At 39.1% G+C, this 20,633-nt stretch overlaps 3 protein-coding genes across 4 annotated transcripts; 2 read left to right on the top strand and 1 right to left on the bottom strand.

Moving 5' to 3' along the window:
* The first annotated feature begins 276 nt into the window (after positions 1–276).
* On the top strand, positions 277–15,222 carry LOC106658303 (voltage-dependent L-type calcium channel subunit beta-2). Of its 2 annotated transcripts, none has more exons than XM_023458122.1 (8): positions 277–983; positions 5,746–5,862; positions 6,081–6,200; positions 6,288–6,501; positions 8,543–8,640; positions 8,737–8,873; positions 8,952–9,478; positions 12,404–15,222. In XM_023458122.1, exons 1-8 carry the CDS (start codon positions 921–923, stop codon positions 12,667–12,669), a joined length of 1,542 nt encoding a protein of 513 aa, XP_023313890.1. In that variant the 5' UTR covers positions 277–920; the 3' UTR covers positions 12,670–15,222. The 2 variants fall into 2 exon arrangements, with proteins under 2 accessions (XP_023313890.1, XP_023313892.1); XM_023458124.1 differs by lacking the exon at positions 277–983 and adding an exon at positions 3,733–4,749.
* A 1,441-nt stretch (positions 15,223–16,663) lies between these two features.
* Positions 16,664–18,671, bottom strand: LOC106658425 (BTB/POZ domain-containing protein KCTD9). Its single transcript, XM_014380387.1, has 7 exons — positions 18,624–18,671; positions 18,324–18,445; positions 18,075–18,245; positions 17,845–18,005; positions 17,543–17,766; positions 17,136–17,465; positions 16,664–17,064 (listed from the first exon to the last, which is right to left on the bottom strand). The coding sequence occupies exons 1-7, from the start codon at positions 18,669–18,671 to the stop codon at positions 16,948–16,950; spliced, it is 1,173 nt and encodes a 390-aa protein (XP_014235873.1). The 3' UTR covers positions 16,664–16,947.
* Positions 18,672–18,683: 12 nt separating this feature from the next.
* LOC106658426 lies at positions 18,684–20,607 on the top strand. Its single transcript, XM_014380388.2, has 2 exons — positions 18,684–19,659; positions 19,742–20,607. Exons 1-2 carry the CDS (start codon positions 19,444–19,446, stop codon positions 20,570–20,572), a joined length of 1,047 nt encoding a protein of 348 aa, XP_014235874.1. The 5' UTR covers positions 18,684–19,443; the 3' UTR covers positions 20,573–20,607.
* Positions 20,608–20,633: the final 26 nt, after the last annotated feature.

Here is a 20,633-nt window from a genome sequence, read left to right on the forward strand (position 1 = left end):
TCTCTCTCTCTCCTCGCTCTCTGGCGCGTACGCGCGGTGCGTATTATTATATAGGTGCATATAGGCGCGCTCGCAGCTCTCGAGCGCGTTGGCAACGAAACACGAGGAGAAAAGATCAGCGCCGAAGCTTTTATTTATAGCCGAGACGAGGAGATTCGGCTCACGTAGGTGTGCATGCATGTGCTACGCGAGCGCAGATGTGTACGTGTGTATGCTTGTGTAGCCTGACTCCACTGCAGCAGCAGTAGCAGCGTAAAGTTCGTTGTTGCGTTGACCAAGCGAGTTTTCTTGCGTTGGAAGCGCGTGCGAGAGGCATCGCGGCCAAAAGATCATCGCGCGCGTCCGCGGCGGCCTCTTCTCCATGGCTTTTCACTTTTCCTCCTTTTAAATTTTGCGTGTCCGAGTCCGCTACTTTCACCAAGTGTCTGTGTGTGCGTGTTGCCCGATGGTCAAGAGCTTCGATCGAAAGGTTATTTTCCTGCCTCGAGCAAAAGTTATCGAGCTTTTGTGTGTGTGCTATTGTGCGTGCGTGCGAGTGTGTGTCGTTTCGTCGAGTGCGCCAGCAGCATCACAAGCAGCGCTACAAAGGCATCGATCGACTCTGGCCCTCGATCAGGCGACGACGACGACGATGAGTGCAGTGAAGTGCCTGCCTGACGATCATGTGTCAAAGTTTCTCCATTGAAAAAGCTCAGAGAGCGGATCTGCCGCCGCCTCCGCGACAGCCGTGGCAACTGCGCGAGCTTTTTGGAAAGCGAGTCCGGCCCGAGCTTCGTGCGACCATAAATGAGGCCTAAGCTCGTCTCGACTGCGACAATAAGCCACCGCCGATTCCGTCGTTGGCCCGTCGTCGTGCAAGCTCGCCACCGCCGCCGCCCGAGCTGACGCATAGCTTGTGTATTATTTGCATATAGCGTATTATGGCGGCCTTCCGACGTCCCGCACGCAAAGAGAATCGTTACAAAACTTTCGGCAAGAGGAAGGTGAGCGATATCGAGCGTCTGCGCTCGCAATTATGCTTTCGTTGCAGTTTACGGAACGAATACGAATCGACGAACTACACATTAGCTACCACGATTCGCTATATTATAATGTAGTGTCGAGGTGCGACTATCGCGTACCGAAGCGATCTTTTTTTTTCTAAATCTTTTTTTTTACAGCGCTCGGCTATGCGAGGAATTCGATGCGTCGAATATACACGTTACTCCCACCTATATAAGCGCGTAGCGAGCAGCAGTCGAGCTTTGAATTTCCCTCTGCGTAAACTCGCGAATTCGGTACATAATAGAAAAGCTCGCTAGCTCGGGTCAAGTCTATACACAATACAGCGTGAGGGGTGGCACACTCGTGTACGTATAAGCGCGCGCGCGAGCTCGGTTTCCGCCTGCTCGAGAGAATTTCGAGTCGAAATTTTACATTTGCCAAATTACCACGCGCGCGCGCGCGCGTAGTTTAGCATAGGTAAATTGTCGTATAGGCGAGCGAAGAAGCAGCAGCAGCGGCGGCCGCCGATCGAAATCGAGCAAGCAGTCCAACGAAATATTTGTTATTGGTCCAAGTTTTGTCTCGGCGGCGTGCATGTGCGCGGATGCTTCTTCGCTCGCTCGAGCTTTATATATGCGTATACCGCATACGTATAGCACCGAAGAAAGAGATTTAATAATTGTCGTCGTCGTCGTCGCGTCGTACGCCCCGTCGAAATGATTAACGGCGTCCGATCGGCTGCGCGAGCAGCTAATTATGTTCTGTTTTTTTTTGCGCTTCTCCGTACGTAAAGCTCTCGTACGTATACGCGCGATTGTCCTTTATTCATCGAGTCGTATGACACTCTATTCTGGAAATTTTTTTAGTTTGTTTGGAAGTTAGGCTCCACGTGACTCGGTGAATGAGAGAATCTCCGAATATACGTATGTACAAACACACTCGAGAGCTTGCGTACCGTGTCGAACACTCGTCGAGCTTCGCAACATAGACTCGCCGATCAGTCACATGGAGTAGTAACGTAATAAGCTGCTGTATAGCAAAATACACGCGCTAGCTCGCTTCGTCCGCAGTGAGTATGCAGTATCTACTCGATCAACGCTTCAATTCGTACAATTTACATCAATAAAAAAAAATGAATACTTGGAACCGACTGAGCTATATACGAGGGGTGCAAAGTCGAATGACTGATCCATGGCATGCCTCGAAGAATCAGCACACGTGCTCTCTCTCTCTCTCTCTGCCTCACCCTCGCAAGCTTTCCTTCCCACTCGAGTCCCTTTAATCTCAAATGAGCGTTTCGACAAAAAAATGTCTCTGTCCGCGTGTATCACGTACATGTATTTATCTACTGGCCTGCGGATATCAGCAGCAGCAGCAGGAGAGTTTACGTGCTCGAGCGAGCGATCGATAAATATGTACCGCAGCGGTAACAGAAGCAGCTTGTGTACATAGTATAGGTAGCTCGCGATAGGCCTCTCTCTCTCTCTCTCTCTCTCTCTCTCTCGTATATAGTAGCACAGCATTCGTCGATCGTCGGCAGTTGCTACTACTGCTACTGCTGCTGCTGGCTGCGGTGTTAGGTAGCGGTGGTGTTGGTGGTGGTGTACGTCGAGCTCGCGAGCACCGACGACGAAAGCTCCCCCTGTAGAAACTAGCGAGCGAAGGTGTGCTCGTGCTGCTCTTCTGCGCTGCCGTTGCTGCAGACGCGCGGAGGGGTTCAGGGCACAGCTGCTGCCGAGTCATGATCCAGTCCGAGTTTTGCACTCGTCTCTCTCTTTCTCCTGCGAAAAAAAACAGAGCTTGTGACACGCACACACATACACAAACCGTCACAGAAAAATGTCGAGCTGCAACATTTAAAAATATCCGATTAGCTAGTATAACAAGCCTACGTATCTGCTGAAGAGGTGAAAGAGAGAGAGAGAGAGAGTCCGGATGGTTTGTTTTGCTGCAAGCTCGTACAGCTCGAGTGTACACCGAAAAACGGACGGAGGAGGAAGAGGGAGCTTGCGCGTATCTGTATATATAGAGAGAGAGAGGAGCTTGCGCGCGCTTGCGTAGAGCCGAGAGAGGGTCGTTTACCCTAAACTGCCATTCATGCTGTGAGCTAGGACTGTTCCAGTATCATCACACCCACTGCTGCTGCATCGTGCTCGGCTCTCTCTCTATATTTTTAGGGGGTAAGCTCCCTTATAATTCGCCGAGACGATATTAATTTGTCTCGCCGCCACCGCCGCCCTGGAAGAGCCGAGCTCGAAAAGCCGACGACGACTCGCATTGTATCGTATAGCTAATACGCAGACACACACGGGGGAGCGTGCCGCGTAACGCACACGCGCGCCAAGGAAGGGAAATTAACGAACACGAGCAGCAGCAGCAGACGGAGCTCTCTATATAACGGAGTATAGCGTACTTCTGACCTACATATTCTTCTCTCGCTCGCGGCGCCTCGTATTCCTCGGCGCGGAAGCTCGATAGCTTGTGTGTGCCGTGCCAATGTGACTGCTGTATATGTAAGGCGACTCGAGCTAACTCTCTGTGTGTGTGTATATGCTGTAAGAGAGGGAGAGAGCCATGGCTTATCTAGCTGCTACCGTTACGCCGCCACCACCACCACCACCACCACCAGCGATGCCACTGCCGCTACGTAGTCCCTCGGCCTTTCCTGCATTTTCGTCGTCGTCGTCGTCGTTGTCGTCGTCGGCGACGTTGTTGTTCCGAGCCGGGTGAATGTGTCAAGTGCAGCTGCGGCCGCTGCGGCGCCAGTGCCATACTCGCCACCGCAGCAGCAGTACCAAGACCTCGTGTGTCGTGTCGTCGTTGTCGCATAAAACAACAACACCAGTCTAGGCGTATAAACATCGAATGGCTTTCAAGCGCAGGAAGAAAAGGCATCATCGAGCGTCGTCGTAGCAGCAATGGCCGATCGATCATCCTCGTCCAGCAGCTATTTTTTTGCGATCCCATTCGAGTCGTAATAAAATATACTCATCCGCCCGCCCTTATCGTGCACAGCTCATTGTGCCCGTGCTGAATCGATCTTCCAGAGTGTGCAAAGTAGGGACGATGAACCAGCCCTCGAGGAACGACAATTACTCGTCATCGTCGCGCACATCAAGGACTAGAAAGTCAAAACGTCGTCGACGTGGTTCTGGTAGTAGTAGTGTTGGTAGTCGTTGTTGTTGTTGTTATTGTTGCTGTTACTTTTCGTCGGTGGTGCAACGATTATCCCAGTGCAACAACGAGTACTTGGCGCTTTCCTCTCGTTCGTCGTTCTTCGATACGATAAAATAATGAACTAGCCTTGCGCCAAAATCTAGCTGCTGTACAAGTACGTCGTGTGCACGACGACGACATCGGCGACGGCAATAATTCAGTTTTTCGTCGAGTGCGTGGGTGCGTGTGTGTATGTGCGTGTGCGCGCGATCAAAAACTATTTACAGCGCACGAGTGCAAAAGTTATTGCGTTGTGTGCCGAAAATTGCCGGGCCTTGGCTCGAGGAGAAGAAGAAAAATAAGAAATCCCTCGCGTACGTCTAAATATTTATGGATGAGACTCGTCGTCGACTGCACTCCGTCTACGACTAAAAGCTCCGAAGACGACGACGACGACGAGACTACTCTGGGTAGTCTCGCGCCGCATCCGCAGCGATATTGCGACACACAACTTGAGTTTCGGCGACAAGTAGCGAGTGCGCCGCCCTCCCGAAGGCGATGATCGGTTACAATCAACAGAATTCCGGCTACAACAAGCTATTCACTCAGGTATATATAGGCAGGCAGGCACAGGGAGGGTTCGATATATAAGCTATTATACATATAGCTCTTGAGACGCGACTCTTTGTGTATACGATATACAACATATAACGTTACAATATGTATAGGCAAATTATAACGCACATATATAGACACACGCGGTGGCGGCGTGTCGTCGACCATCCCCCGCGCGTTGTGTATAGCGTACACATAGCATTAATATTGAGCATCGTCGTGTACGAGCCGTCGTGTACATTATTATATTCGAACGAGGACGGCTTATCGGCACGAAAGCAATGTACATACCTGCGAGCCGTTTTATAGAAAAGACCGTGAGAAAATGTTCATCTAATTCTAGAAATTTCTCGTGTGCGGTAACTGTATATTGTAGTCTGTGTCTGTAGGCCGCCGATCGATTGTCTATACTCGTGATACACGAGCAGCTATATAAGAGCTTTTGCGCGGCTCGCTCTCGCATCTCTCTGTCTCCGCTGCAAGCTTGCGATCTGCATTATTTATCGTCGCGCGCGAGTATTTATGCAGTCCACGCGCGGATCTGCTATATAGCTGCAACATAGTCAGCAGCGGCTGGCCTCTTTGTGCTTTGTCGCGTTTGTTTGCCTTTTCTAAGCGCGTTATTAGTCCCCCCCCCAGATCGAGCTAATCATGCGTAGCTCGCAGCGAGCGATCCGCAAGAGTCGCACGAGCTGCGAGCGCGCGGCATACCCTCGACCTTGTCTCTCTCGACAAAAGCAGCCCTCTCGCTCTTTCAGACGGCTCACTGCCAGAGCACTTTTTTTTCTATCTATCCTTCTTGTTTTATTTTTTATTCATTCCCCCCTGCAGTTTTGCTTTTTTTAATTACACATCTCGATAAAAATAAAAACGACCCCGTGCGTATTTATTTTTTCTCTTTAATATTAAGCGACGTGGTTGCGTATTACGCACACGACATGACATTGGGTACGGTCGAAAGATAACGGATCTGTGTGTGTACTGTTTCAGGGCTCGGCAGACTCGAACTACTCGCAGCCCAGCTCGGATCTCTCGCTGGACGAGGAGAAGGAGGGCTTGCGACGCGAGAAGGAAAAACAAGCCCTCGCCCAGCTGCAAAAAGCTCGGGTGAGTTGCCAAACTATGTGTGTTGTACGTATAGATATAAAATTACAGCGACGAGAGGCTTAGCAGCAAATACGAGCCATTATCGTATATCAGCTAATTAGCCGCACGCATCTTCTCCTCCTTTATACTCTTCCACCTACACACCCGACGCGGGTTTTTTTTCTCTCTCTCTCTCTCTCTCCTACCTAAAACAGGATATTTGATGCTCTCTCTTTCAGAACAAGCCGGTGGCCTTTTCCGTTCGAACCAACGTCAGCTACGATGGCTCGATCGACGACGACTCACCGGTCCACGGCTCGGCCATCAGTTTCGACGTTCGCGACTTCCTTCACATCAAAGTGATTACTCTTTTTTACACCTCTAATAAATTTATAAAAAAAAGAAGGAAAAATAAAACTTGTCTCTCTCTCTTTTTGTCTATACAGGAAAAGTACGACAATAACTGGTGGATCGGCAGGCTCGTCAAGGAGGAAGCCGACGTCGGGTTCATACCGTCGCCGGCCAAGCTGGAATCACTGCGGGCTCAGGCCAGCTCAGCAAGGGGTACCAAGGGTCTATATTCGAGTGCACGTGGAGGGTCTTCGGGGAACCTTGGTGAGAGCGGTATGCCCTCACGAGGTTCCACACCGCCCACACCAGGTGACTCCGCCACCTGAGAAATTTCTCCCCCCCTTGTTCTCAAAGTCCGCCCGGTTTGAAAAGCCAAACTAAATAATAATAACTAGTCTCTACGCGATTGTTTTATAAACAAAGAGTGAAGTGTCCATTCGTGTGTGGTTTTTTCTCGATGACACTCTCTACTCGCCTGACGCATTTACAATACTTGCTATACATATATTAATGGGCTGAGCAGAAAGCTATATGAGCAAAGTCCCTGTATACTACTACTAACTTTTGACGTGTGCTGACGCGTGAAACGCAATTCAATAATGTACTGATATACCAATATTACTTTGACGCTGACTATGTGCTCTTTCTCGCGCTCAAAAGTTTTTTCTCGTACTTGGTCTGCGTTCGTTTTGCAAAATCTATCGATATATTATTGATTATGATGGCTCACGAAAATTTTTGTATTATCTTTTACGTAATACATTTTATATAGCAATTTATATATTTACAATATGTATTATACTACTACTATATATTTGTTTTTAAATGTGTAATAATTTGTTAATGTATAACACTTCTTGGACACTCGCAATGTTTTTTTGCAAACGGCAAAAATGAAAAAAAAAAAGTATAAAAACCGACGTAAAGCAACCTTGTACCCTCGAAGACCCTCGAGGTAGTATTTTTGTTATTTTTGCAAAGATCATCTCATTTACTTTTATACTGCAAAATGATCGTCGATCGGTAGCGATCGCAGATTTTCACATTTATACTTATTATTATTATTATTATTATTGTACGTTCTCGAGTTCAGAGCTAGAGAAAAATTTTTGCTCTGCATTTTCATCAAATTCTTTTGTATATGCAACTGCATCCTTAGCATTATGCTCTTAAATATTATATATCGACAGCATTCATTAACTCAGCCATCGTAATGTTTACAAATATACCGCATATATTATATTGACCACGATTATCGGATATAATAATAGAGTACAAGGTTTTTTGCTTTATATCAACTTGACTTGTATTTTTCTTTTCTGTTAGCAACGAGTTTTTTTTCTTCTTTTATTTCGTTTCCATGCATCACGCTGATTTATTTGAACGAATTTCAGTGAAGCGTAATACGAATGAAAAAAAAAACAAAAGATTCATGGAAATTCGAAGATCGATGTTCGCTTTTCTAAAAATTCCCAATCATTGATTTTTTTGCAATCTTATCCGTATTATTTATCAATTTCTGTGTTTTTTTTCTATGTCGTCTTGCATACGAGATTCAAGAGATTGTATTATACATATAATATTTATCAATAGCATTTTCATGAGAGTACGAATTGAACTTTGAAAAAAAATAGTAATAACGAAAACCACGATGATTATGACAATTTGTAAACGTTACGCATTTTTATCATCACTTTCAAAATTAATTAGTCGAAACATGCGCAAAAAGTCATGAAAATGTCACTATCCATTTTTCATTTAATCGCGTTTAATTGTAACACATCTGTCAACGCAGCGCAGAGTTGGGAGCGATCAGTTCATTAACGAACTTTCCGAGCACGCCAACTGTTTTCAACTGTGTCGCCGAGATTACTTCCAACTCTGTGTAAAAAAGTAGCTTAACACTCTCGTAGCTGGGTAGCTTTTGTTTTTAGTTCTAGCGCACAGCACAACAATTGATAAACTAGTTTTCTGCAACGCTTCCGTGCCATAGCTTTGTAATGCATCATCTAGAGAGAACCTTTAAGAAGTGTCGGCCTGTACTCGATAATTTCAAAAAAAAAGTAAAAAATTAAAGAAGTTTGCGAGTGCGATGAATCAAACGCTAGAAATGAAAAATTTCAGCCTCGCACTCGCGCGCACGGCCTTGACTTCTTGAATGATTGAATTGCCGCTTATCGTTTGCCTATACGAAGTTATTCAATGATTTTTTGGGTTTCGCTGACGCAAGCGCGCTGAGAAAAAAATTTTAACTCATTTCTGTTATTTTTTTTCTATCTCTCTCTCTCTCGCTCGTTCTCTCTCCTCGTCTCGCTCACCTGTCTTCCTGCGAAACGCGCCGATGGTAAAGGCGACGACAGCGATAGCATGGGCAACATCCGTCCCGGCCGAACGAACATGACGAATCCACCGGCCAAGGAGAAGAGAAAAAACTTCTTCAAAAAACCGGTAAATGTTTGCAAAAAACCCCGTCCCGCATGCAAAATTCCCCTGCTCGGAAAAGCCAACGAGAGCCAACCTTGGTTTGCTGATTGGTTTTCTCAGGAAACGGCGTCGCCCTACGACGTGGTGCCCAGCATGAGACCCGTCGTTCTGGTGGGACCATCCCTCAAGGGTTACGAGGTGACCGACATGATGCAGAAGGCGCTCTTCGACTATCTCAAGCACAAGTTCGAGGGCCGGTAAGTAGACGTTGATTTCGTTAATAACAGTAGTTATGTAGCAAGCGGTGAATCATCGTTGGTGTTTTTTTGTTGCAGAATCATCATCACGAGGGTAATGGCGGACATCTCTCTGGCCAAGAAGTCGCTGCTGAACAACCCGAAGCGGGCCGTGATGGAGCGCTCGACGAGTCGCAGCAGCTGCCTGCAGGAGGTCCAGGCCGAGATCGAGAGGATATTCGAGCTGGCGCGCACGCTGCAGCTCGTCGTGCTCGACTGCGACACCATCAATCATCCGTCGCAGCTGGCCAAGACGAGCCTGGCACCGATCATCGTCTACCTCAAGATATCCTCGCAGAAGGTGCTGCAGCGGCTGATCAAGTCGCGCGGCAAGTCGCAGGCGCGACACCTCAACGTGCAGATGGTCGCCGCCGAGAAGCTGTCCCAGTGCCCCGGCGAGATGTTCGACGTGATCCTGGACGAGAACCAGCTGGAGGACGCCTGCGACCACGTGCACGAGTACCTCGAGCACTACTGGAACGCGACGCATCCGTCGCTGCTCATGAACATGTCCAAGTCGATTCCCGACGCGACCGACGACGGCTCGGTGCCCCGAGCTGGCTCAGGTACTGCCCATCTTCTCTTCTATAGCACTGGCTACTACTACTACTACTACTACTTTTTTTTTAGCTCTGGCTCTCTATCTATATACTCGGCTCTATACCTTCTCTCTTGCATCTCTCTATCTATCTATTATTGCACGTTTTCGTCTATACACTGCACCAATTGCCAAACTTCATTTACCCTACGCGTGTACGTACGTGGAATAGTTCGATCGAGCAACGTTTCATTCAGAAAATTTGTCAATGATAAATATTGCAAAATATTTTCGCGTACTTTGAATGGACGCAAATTAACTTTCCATCGAGTAAAGCCACCAGAAATAAACTCTCGATGTTTGTTCTCAATTACAGTTTCGACTTCTGGAAAATTTCTTTCGATAGAAAATCTATTGAAAAATATTTTTTGCAATTTCAAATAACTCTCGTATTTGCGAAGAAGCCTTTCGGGAATCAAACATTTTTTGAAACGCGAATCGTTCAGACTTTTTTCTGAAATATAACGTATTTACCCCGTAAATTCCACGTACATGCATAAGGTAAATATTTATGTTATATAAAGGGTTTCGCGCAATTATGTATACACTGAACTGTTGATCCCAACGATTCATGTGTAAAATTAAATAATTTTTTTCCTTCTGACTTCACTTTTTTTTTTCACTGACCTACTTTTATCGCATAGCTTTTCAATCATTTGCTATATTTTTGGCTCTAACTGTCCATTATTTAAAAATATAATGTCGCACATGTTTCATTCGTCATGCCGAAAAAAGAACCGAAGAAAATCCATTTTAATTAGATGATAAACAGATTGTTTCTGCACGTAGATGTTGCATGTTAACTATACGTTATCTCTCAGACTATATATATTTTTAATTTAATTGACGTTTTGCCAACGCGACGTACGCATATATCGTCTCACTTTTGCTTCAGCTTTTCTTTCACGCAGGTCATCTTTATAATTTTAAATAATGTAAAAGAGTCATTGTTCATGCCTCGATCATTCAACCATCACTTCACTGCGCATACCGTTTGTCTTCCTATCAATATTTCTTTCATAGAGTCTGCAAATGTTCCCATCTCACATTGGTTCATTTTATATTTCTCATTATTCAAATGAAAAAATATCGAGTTGAATTGTCGAAAAAAAAACATGTCTCATGACATCTAAAACTGTTGTGTGAAGTAACGTGAATGCTCGAGGTGACTATGAAAAAAAAGAAAAAGTAAAAAACATTTAAAATAGAGAAAACAGTCATGTTAGCATTTTCATATTGTGATTTTCTTTCAGCGACGATTTACGGATCAGCGCATTTGTATTCACCACAGTGAAAAAAGCGAGGCTCGCTTGTGTATCTTCCGCTTGAGACCTGTTAGTTTCCAAATATAATCACATCAAATTCATTATACATTTTTCTTCACTTTTTGTTACTAACGCTTGTTCTCTCTCTATCTCTGTCTCTATTTATGTAATCATTCTCACAGCTTTCACTTTTTTTTCATGTTAATTGTTTAATTTTTTTTTTTTTTTTTTCATTATAAATTATGTAATAAGTAATTCATTTTTTTCATATATAATAGAGCAATAGAAGCCGTGATAGGCCAGATAAAAAAGTTAGGAAGATTTGCCAGAAAAATAGATACAATCGAAATCTGCAGCACGTGTAATATGCTTTATCAGTCTCACGTCAGGCTTTCAATTCATGATCAACGTTTTTCCGTCGATAATTCGAAATTCTAACAGCAACATAAAATCCCAGATTAGAGCATAGAAGTGCTAGAACAAAAACAAAAACATTTTAGTTTTACTCAAATATACTAAAGTTGATATGTATGTATTGTATATTTTCTTTTTTCCGTTATTGATAAAAAAGCGTCGGGACCATTGGCTGCTACGGGGATCATCCGAAAAGTAGGCAGGGTCAACATGAGTCCTGAACCCACCGATTGAAGATAATGAAAAAGCCAAGCACATAGTAATTATCGATTAATAGATTCTTCGTCCCTTGCCACAAGTCTACGTCGTTATTCAAAAGTAAAATAAGAAAATAAACCAAAAATATTTATTGCACATTGAGAATAGTTATTATAGAAAAGGGAATAGATTACCTTTTTTCATAGACACAATTGCCTGATGAGTTTAGTTTGAAAGAGACTGAAAGACATATTACATAATTTGTAATAACTATAAGCCTCGTACGCGGTTGTAAGTACGGATTATGATACTCAAGGGTTTTTTGTACATGCATGAAAAATAAAGTTTTACCCTGGATTTTTTGTCAACGTCCCATTAATTGTAGTAATTAAAAATCTAGAAATTCCAAAAAAAGCGCGTCGAGATAATTGTTTGATGTGGTTTCAATGTCATCCCTTGAATTAAGGAGAAAAAAAAGATTTCGAGCTATGTAATAAAATTTAGTGAATTTTTTTACTTTCATTTTTTATCAATTATGTTTTACCACCGTGTGTCATTCCTTTTTTTTCAATATTTTCACTTTAATGTTCAATCGCTGTTATTATTATGCATGTTGAATGTTGACAATGATGCCTATTATAATAAACATCCTAGAAAATATTTTAAAGACTGCATTAGTCGAAATAAATTTACAATTTTTTTCGTAGAGTTTCTTTGGTTTTTATATTATCAATTAATTATGCGCATGCCATGTTGAAGGTTTATTTTCTGTTGACTATCTACGAAAAGCTTCTTAAAACAGCTAATACGTTTTTTTTTTACTAATTAGAATTTTTTGAATGAAAATATGAATATAGTAATCTATGAGTCTGACAAATGTTTTAACGATCACAGCGAAAGAAAAACTATACTTGAAAAACAAAACAAAAAAAAAATAAAATAAACAGCGACTCTATCGTCGTTAAATCGCTCGACTGTATTAATTACAAATGATTTTTCCATTCGTCGGACTGTAGGTGGTGGCAGCGTGTACCGTCGCTCGCGACTCGAACGCTCGGACCGCAGCGACATGTACGGCGCCGGCGACGAGGAGGACTCCTTCCACACGGACGTGACGGGCCCAACGGGCATCGACTTGAGCGCTCGAGGAGGAGATGCTCGGCTGCCTCGAGTCCAACGACCTCAACCGCTGCAACAGCAGCAGCAGCAACAACCACCGAAGCAACAACAGCAGCAACAACAACAACAACAACAGGATCCGCGCAACATGAACGTCATTTAGGAGATGGGGCCCCGGGGCCTGTCGCTTCTGCGTTGCCCCCATCTGCGCACCACGGCACTCTGATAATAACAAAAAAGGATAGAAAACCAGCTAATTATTCCAGAGGCTGCTGTTCGAATAATGAAACATTTCAATTCACCTGCGAATATCATCTCACATCGATGCATCGTTCACCAGAGTCACATAATATGCAATATTATAAATATGAAATTTATATAAAAGAATATATCTTTCTATCGCGATCTCTCTTTCTCTCTCTCTCTCTCTCTCTTTCCTTTTTTCGAAATAAATCTGATGTATCGATCTACGTTTTTTCGCAAAGAATGAGTAATAATTATTATCACCGAATAATTTTTTAACTACGTGCGAAACGTCGTAATCCGCAAGTACACAAAATAATTCTCGCTCACTGAGTAAAGTCTTAAAGAACTTAAGAGTGGTCCGAGTACCACATGAGTGCCAATAAGTTTTACAAAAACGTCAAACACACACTTATACACACATACACACAGAGAATCCATAAGCACTTGATAACGAACGAACAATACAAAATGTAACGAGCACCACGTGTGAATTTATATTTCTATATACGCGACTGCAATGGTAATATAATGCGTATGCGTTGTAACCAAACGTTGATTTTTCATTCGTCGAGATAATGCCAAAAATGTAACAAAAGAGAGATTTTTTATGAATAAAACTTACAATCAACCAACTCATTTGTACGATCGTTCAACACTTTGCACAAGAATAATTATGCTCCGTTGTTTTGTACACAATTATTATAAATAATGTATAACCAATGTATAAAAGTCATTTAGTCAGTTATTAATTGTGCACGCGCAACAAGAGTGAAAAAAAAATTCGACGACTCCATCTTTCATTGTATCAAATATAAAATGCCATGCGTACAAACGAGTGCGATATTCATTGATTAATCGAACGTTGAAACGTGCCCTGGGGCCTTTATTTTTAAACCGTGTCCTAAAATGTACGTGAAATGAGCTGAAAATAATTACCAAGCCCCACGATTTGAACAAATATACATAAAAAAATTGTGAATGTATATACGAAGCGCGAAACAAAAAATCAAGTCCACCTAAAATGTAGACCAATTGTGTGTTATTGGAAATTGCTATCGACTCGCGTGCGAAACAGCAATCGAGTGTGGCGTGCAAAAGTGTAACACAAAAAATTATAATGATCTGCTGGCGTGCTAGCGAAATTTCCTCTCTGTTTTGAACAGTGAAATCGTAACTATAATATACATGCTTGAATAAATGATCTTGTGCATACTTCGAGTGTTGATATACAATATGTATCAATGCCTTTTGTGAGTGTCTAAATAAAAGGGGTTGACAAAAACTCAAAGTCTCGACTAACTAAAATGCTGTGCGGAAGCAATGAAAAACCAAAAAAACGTAATCCTTACTACGAACGACGTAAGTATATACATAATATAAATATATAGTTGCACTCGTTTCTCGAATTTTTTTTATACGTGCGCCAAAGTGCGGATTAAGTCTCGATGAATTTGTAATAAGAAAAACAAAAATCGTATAAATTAATTATTATAACAAGACGTAGTGATATAATTCTAATACTTATAAATAGTCTACCGAATAGATAGTGATAAATAAAAAACAAAACAACCAAAATACAATCTGATATCGCGTGGTAGTCTCTGTGGCCCGTATAGACCAAAGAAGCTACAGCGGAAAATCAACTATTCATCTGATATACAATATTATGAGCTGTCCAAAACCACAATACATAGCCGCGCAGGACATTCGATATTATTCATTAGATTAATTTTTTGGGGTTCTCCTTTTTTTCTATACGTGCTGAATGGCAACAATTCATCACTTAAAAACATTATACGATAATATTATAAATATACATTATAACGAGCCAAAACACTACAATGTACGAGTCTGCTGTATTTATAAAAATTTTGAATATAAATAAAAATACGATATAAATGTGTGTAAAAGAAGGCAAAATGCATGTCTCACTTCCACTTTCGTGTATATAGTAAAACAACGTAAATGATTCAATAAGAAAATACAACATTAATAAATAATAATTAATTATAATAATAAAATTAATAATGCTAATATACGTGCATGAGCGAATAATTCCGAGGTAAAAATTAACTAAAAAGCAGAAAGAGAGGGATTCGGTTATGAATAATTAAATATACCATATACATAGCAATGAAGAAAGATAGGTAATGCAATTAAACTGTGAATGTGTGAGCGAAAGAGAACGAAAAGTTAGCAACAAAAGATTGAAATGTTGGCTGTTCTTTTTTTAACGATAATTACACAATTATTGTTATAATATCGATTCGTCACTGATTTATTGTAATTTTCATCATGGGTAACAATAATTATAAAGTTTGTAAATACTGTAAGAATATCTCGAGAGTATATAATCGGAGAAACATAAAACTTCTTCGGTTTGCTGCGTGCGAATATAACATTATTATTATTCTTATTATTATTATCATTATTACTACAACTACTTTAATTATTATTATACTGAAAAAATATTTGGTCCAATGAATTATATAATTATAAAAATCTTTATAAATTGAATTATATATATCATTTATGGGGCAAATTTTTTTCAGATAGTTATTATTATTTTTGTCATTATTTTTAATGTTATATAATGACCTTATAATGCATTATCGTGTCCGTTTGAATTGAGTGAAAAAATTTGTTATTGCTGGAGTAAAAGTGCCATTTTTGCCCGACGAATTTTCAAGTTTGCCTTGTTTGTTTGATCCTTTGTAATCACCGATTTTTTAATAAATTGTATACCTCGTTGTTACCGATCAGTGCACTTATTAGTGATTACATTAAATATTGCTTGTATCGTATAAAAAAAAAATTATATAAAATATCGCTTGATCGCAAAAAGCAGCCTGTGTCGTTGAGAATTATTCGATAATTTTCTATTAAGATATAATATGTGTGCGACATTTGCGAAAGAAAGTCCTTGATCTGTAAGTCCTCGACCTTGCTGCTGGCCCGAACCCCATTGAACACTTTGACTTCGACTTCCTTCATGTACATGAAATACGAGTAAGTATGTATGAATACGTGTGTGTGCAAATTTATTGCGAACGATGTGTCCAATTCATTGTCAAGACTAATCGCTCAAAACTTAATCCTCGTCATTTTTTCTAAATTTTCTTCTCCCATTACCTGTTTATTACATTGAAATACGTTGAAGCGCGTGATTATTGTATAATGCGCGGGTGGCATATCTTTTTTTAGGCAAACTTCTTTTTCTTTGCTTTCATATTCAAGAGGTATGAGTATATTATGACGTAGATAGAAGTAAAAATAAATTTTCACGTTAATCTCGTGATTATAATTATTAGTTATACATAAAGTATAAACGACAAAAAAAAAGTGAAAATGTATAGATGTAAAAAGACGAAGATGTTGAATTACGTCACAGATTGAAAAAATCTTTTGCACTACTTCTTGTACGAAACTTTGATGATCTTTTGAACATTTTAATATTACTGATGTCTTCGTATAACTTGAATGATTCCATGAATAAAAAAATTGACAAACGTTAGCAAAACCAACAGACTTACTGAAGTTTTCTTCTTGTTGTTATTTGACATTCAACACATAGAAAAATATCACCTGCTTTTTATTATTATCTATGCAATCAATTCATTGTTTTCTGAATACAAATCACTTTTAAGAGCATCAAGAAGAAAACTTTAGAGTCTCTGCACTAAGTATACATTAATAAATGAATATATTCATATTTATATATACTCAGAAGCGGTACACGTATTGAGTGATTGTATATATTTCCAAGTCTTTAAAATAATCAAAGATTTTACTTTATCCTTATCACATGAGTGTCGAAATTTATTGAATTACCTTTCTTAAATTTTCTAAAAAATCCTTATTTTTATTGTTTTATAATTTTATGTCTTTTATTGGAAAAATATCTCAACAAAAACCTTATAAAAAATAATTTTATTATTTCTCTATGGACAGACATATACAACAAAATGATCTACTTATGATACAACATTATTAGTACATAAATAATAATAATTATTTTACTAATAGTAACAACAATAATCACATTATATGAAAATAAATTATTTTTATCATATTAATAACCGTATAATAAATCAGTCGACGAACACAGCAAAAAAATATTAACATAAGTATAACTAACGTTTTTTTCGATACTTGATCCAATTTACAAAATAAACTTCATAGTAAGAATTATAAATCACCGTATTGTTTGGGACATATGTAATGGTGTTAACATTAATTCAAAAGCAGCGTCCTTAAGATTGGCCCCTCGGAGATTTGCTTCGTGCAAATCCGAACCTGACAAGTCGCAACTCTAAAATATTAATAGATTATTTTTTTACAAATTATACGTGAATTCAAAAGATTGGTTTGGAATTAATTTACCTCGAGATCAGCACCAGCTAAGACAGCTGATCTTAAATCACAATTTCGCAACACAGCATGTTTAAGCGTTGCAACTCGGAGATTAGCAGCAGCCATATTACTGCCTTCAAGATTTGCACCTTTCAAATTGACACCCTCCATGAGTGCTGGTTTCCCTCCAGGATCTTCAAAATTACACGAGTGTAAGTCAGCATCTTCGAGATTGGCACAGCTCATTTTGACACATACAAGTTGGGCCCCAGCAAGATTCGCGCCGGATAAATCGGCCCTTTCTAAGCAGCACCCAGTCAAATTTGCAGAAGATAAATTACAGTGACGTAAATCAGCAAACTATTTCAAAAAAATTTTCAGCGTGTAAATTCTTAAGATAAAGTATTTGTTCTCTGAGTTTATTATTAATTTTTTACCTTAAAATTAATATTTCTCAAATCTAATTTTGAAAGATCTGCACCAATTAAACTAACACCTTGAAAACGTAACTCTGTACTAGTGGGAGTTGACATGATTGCTTTCAAAATGTCTTTTCTTGTGAGCGGTCCTTGTTTTTTTTCTTCTTCCTCTTCTTGAATCATTTGTTCTATATTACTAACAATTCCTTCGATACCAAAGAATCGAGCCTCTTCCAAAACACCTTGATGAATTTTTATTTTTCAAATATTATGAATTTCCATTCACTCCATTAAAGCTTCCACTTATTTATAGAACTTACCCAAAGGGTTCAACGTAGAATCCATGATCAACTGTCCATGCCTCAAGTAATTCAAGATGGGTTCAAAATAAGTTGGACTACGATCTATTAAATATGCTCCATTTTTGTCTCTTCTACCAGGCAATAGTTGACAATCTTTGTGACCAGTTTCAGTGAACATTCTAAAATAAAATTTTTCATTTAATAAAAAAACAAAATAATTAAAAAGATAATATATTTTTTGATTTTACCTGGCCAACATACTCATAGGTTCTTTATTAATTAAAGTACTTCTAGTGGTTGAAAAATATTTGCCTCCAACATTAAGTGTGACCCAATCAGTATTCTTATTACCTAACGAATATTCTTTACTTGTCCAAGCAAAATCTTCACCACTAGATACATATAGAATATCATCATCCCTGCAACAATAATTCAAATTATTTTGCAAAATTAAGTAAACTATTACAATAAATAAACATACAAGAATGTAGAAGTACCTTATTAAATTAATATCATCAATTTCCCCTCCTTGGGGGGTGAAGAGTCTTTTGGCTTTAATGTTGAACTTCATACTAGCTTCTTTAAAAAGTTCATCTATGCAATGTGTTACTAAAAATACCTAAATTGAACAAAAAAATAATTAAATTTCGTACCAGTTATTTTACTCAACATATTCTAATGATTTAAGTTAAAATAAATTAATACCATAAAAATTTAATATGACGGAAATTAATAACTAGGCTAATAATAACAGAAAAGATAAAGTTACAAATTCAAAACATGATAATGAGTATTACCTTCCCATTGACATCAGTACCGTTCAAAAAAAGAATAACTCTCTTCATTTCTTTGAATATTTTTCTAGTCCGTTTTACTGGTCGGACTAATCTTGAAAATTCTACATTATCATGAAAACTGTTTTTAATTGAAGGTTGGGTCAATCAACCGTTCTTAAATTTTTCCCTATTATTTTTGCACGATAAATCAATACGGCCATTCGATCTAGCAGAACACTGCACGCAGAGACGCAATGCGGATTTGTTACCTTGCAGGTAGGGCCGTGTTTCGAAATTCGCCATGACCCTCGCGTCCTGCTTTGAACTTCGATCAGTGACGGTCAAGAGCTTGCATTATTTATGCAGGAACAGCCTTGCGAAATGTTCAAAGGATCCACATAAGATACCGCAGTCAGCAGAAGTTGATCGGAAGCTCAAATAAAAATTAAAGAATGTTCCTATATTTTAAATCGCGTCTTACGTTTGCCCATTGAATGATAAAATGTGGCCCTCGTAATTTACAAGTATGAAATTGATATACTTTCATGGTTTTTAAAAATACCAAAATAAAAACTATACATGAGCTGATCAATGCGGCATTACTGCTTTGTTGCTATGTGTTACGATGACAAGAAATATGACACGCGTTCACACACGATCATTCGTGTATAAACGTAAACATTGCAGTTAGACTTGTTTTGTAATCAGTGATCTTTTTCAAGTGCAAAAGAGTGCCCCTTTTATCAATTTTTCAATGTTTGTTATTAATTTTAGTCGAACATTTTCAAATGATGATTTCTTTTAGGAACATCCTAAAAATTTTGAGTGCCAATTTTTCATTATGAATGAAAATATTTTAAAAAGTATCATCAAGAGCAGCAATTTAGCTGATAAAAGTGCATCATCAGATGATTGGCAATCCATAAATGAAAATGAAAATTTTCCAGTCGTCAAACCTAATCTCAATGAAAAACTATCAAGTACATTCACAAAACTTTTGTCGTATAAAGTTTCTAGGGAAGCTTATCAGCGTTACTCTGTCAGATTAAATGTCATTGTGCGTATGAGATGAAATCATGAAATTAAACATTTGACTTTGTTGTTCGTAAATATAATTTATTATTTTTATATTGTTACAGGATACTTTGAGAGATTGGACAAGAATTAAAAGTTCTGTAGGAAAAGTTCTTCCTCATCAAGAATTAAAAAAATCAAGTGACCTACTCTTGAGTATTATGAAAAAATATGCATCTGAAGAAGTGATTGAAAGTTGCGATGATGTTGATAATCTTGTCCAGATGGCTGAAGTTTTGTTGAATTCAACAACAGATAGATCGTCAATGAGATGTTTTGAAAATGTGATAAAAAGAATAATAGATTTAGAGCAAACTGAAAAAAGTCAGGCTTTTTTAAAATATATTTTTCATAAGAGTGACAATTTAAAATTAAGTTCTATTCTAGTTGAGAGTATATACACAACTCAAAAATGTTGGTTGATAGAAAAGCCATTTAATGACTGTTTTATGTCTTGCTGCACGGATGAAAAACAAAATTTTGAACAAAAACTAAGAGAGTTTGACTTTCTATTTGAAAAAATAAGTTGTGATCCATCGTTGTTTCAGCTTTTATCTGAGCAAATGAGAAGTATGTTTGTCATAACAAAGTATGCTGAAAAAACTCAAACTTTTATAAAAAATGTATTGAAACAAATTGATTTACATTGCAGTAAGTATAGCAAAGACACATTAGATCTTTATCCAATTAATTTACAATTCTGTGTCATTCTTTTAAGAATAAAGCCAGAAAATCATTCAAGTGATTCTAAGAGTCATACAGTAAATTCGTTAAAACAAATATTTTTAAAAAATCATGATGATGCTTTAGTATTAGTTTCCCATTTTCCAGACTGGCTCCCAGAGTATGAAAATTTTTTTCATATTATTGAAACTCCAGTGCAAAAAGCATTATAATTGTCACAAACTTTTTGCAAGAAGGAAATGAATGTAAATAAATAAATTTGTTAGATTTTTA

This window comes from Trichogramma pretiosum, unplaced genomic scaffold, assembly GCF_000599845.2.
Source record: "Trichogramma pretiosum strain Unisexual culture from Peru unplaced genomic scaffold, Tpre_2.0 scaffold70, whole genome shotgun sequence".
In the NCBI taxonomy this organism is placed as follows: domain Eukaryota; kingdom Metazoa; phylum Arthropoda; class Insecta; order Hymenoptera; family Trichogrammatidae; genus Trichogramma; species Trichogramma pretiosum.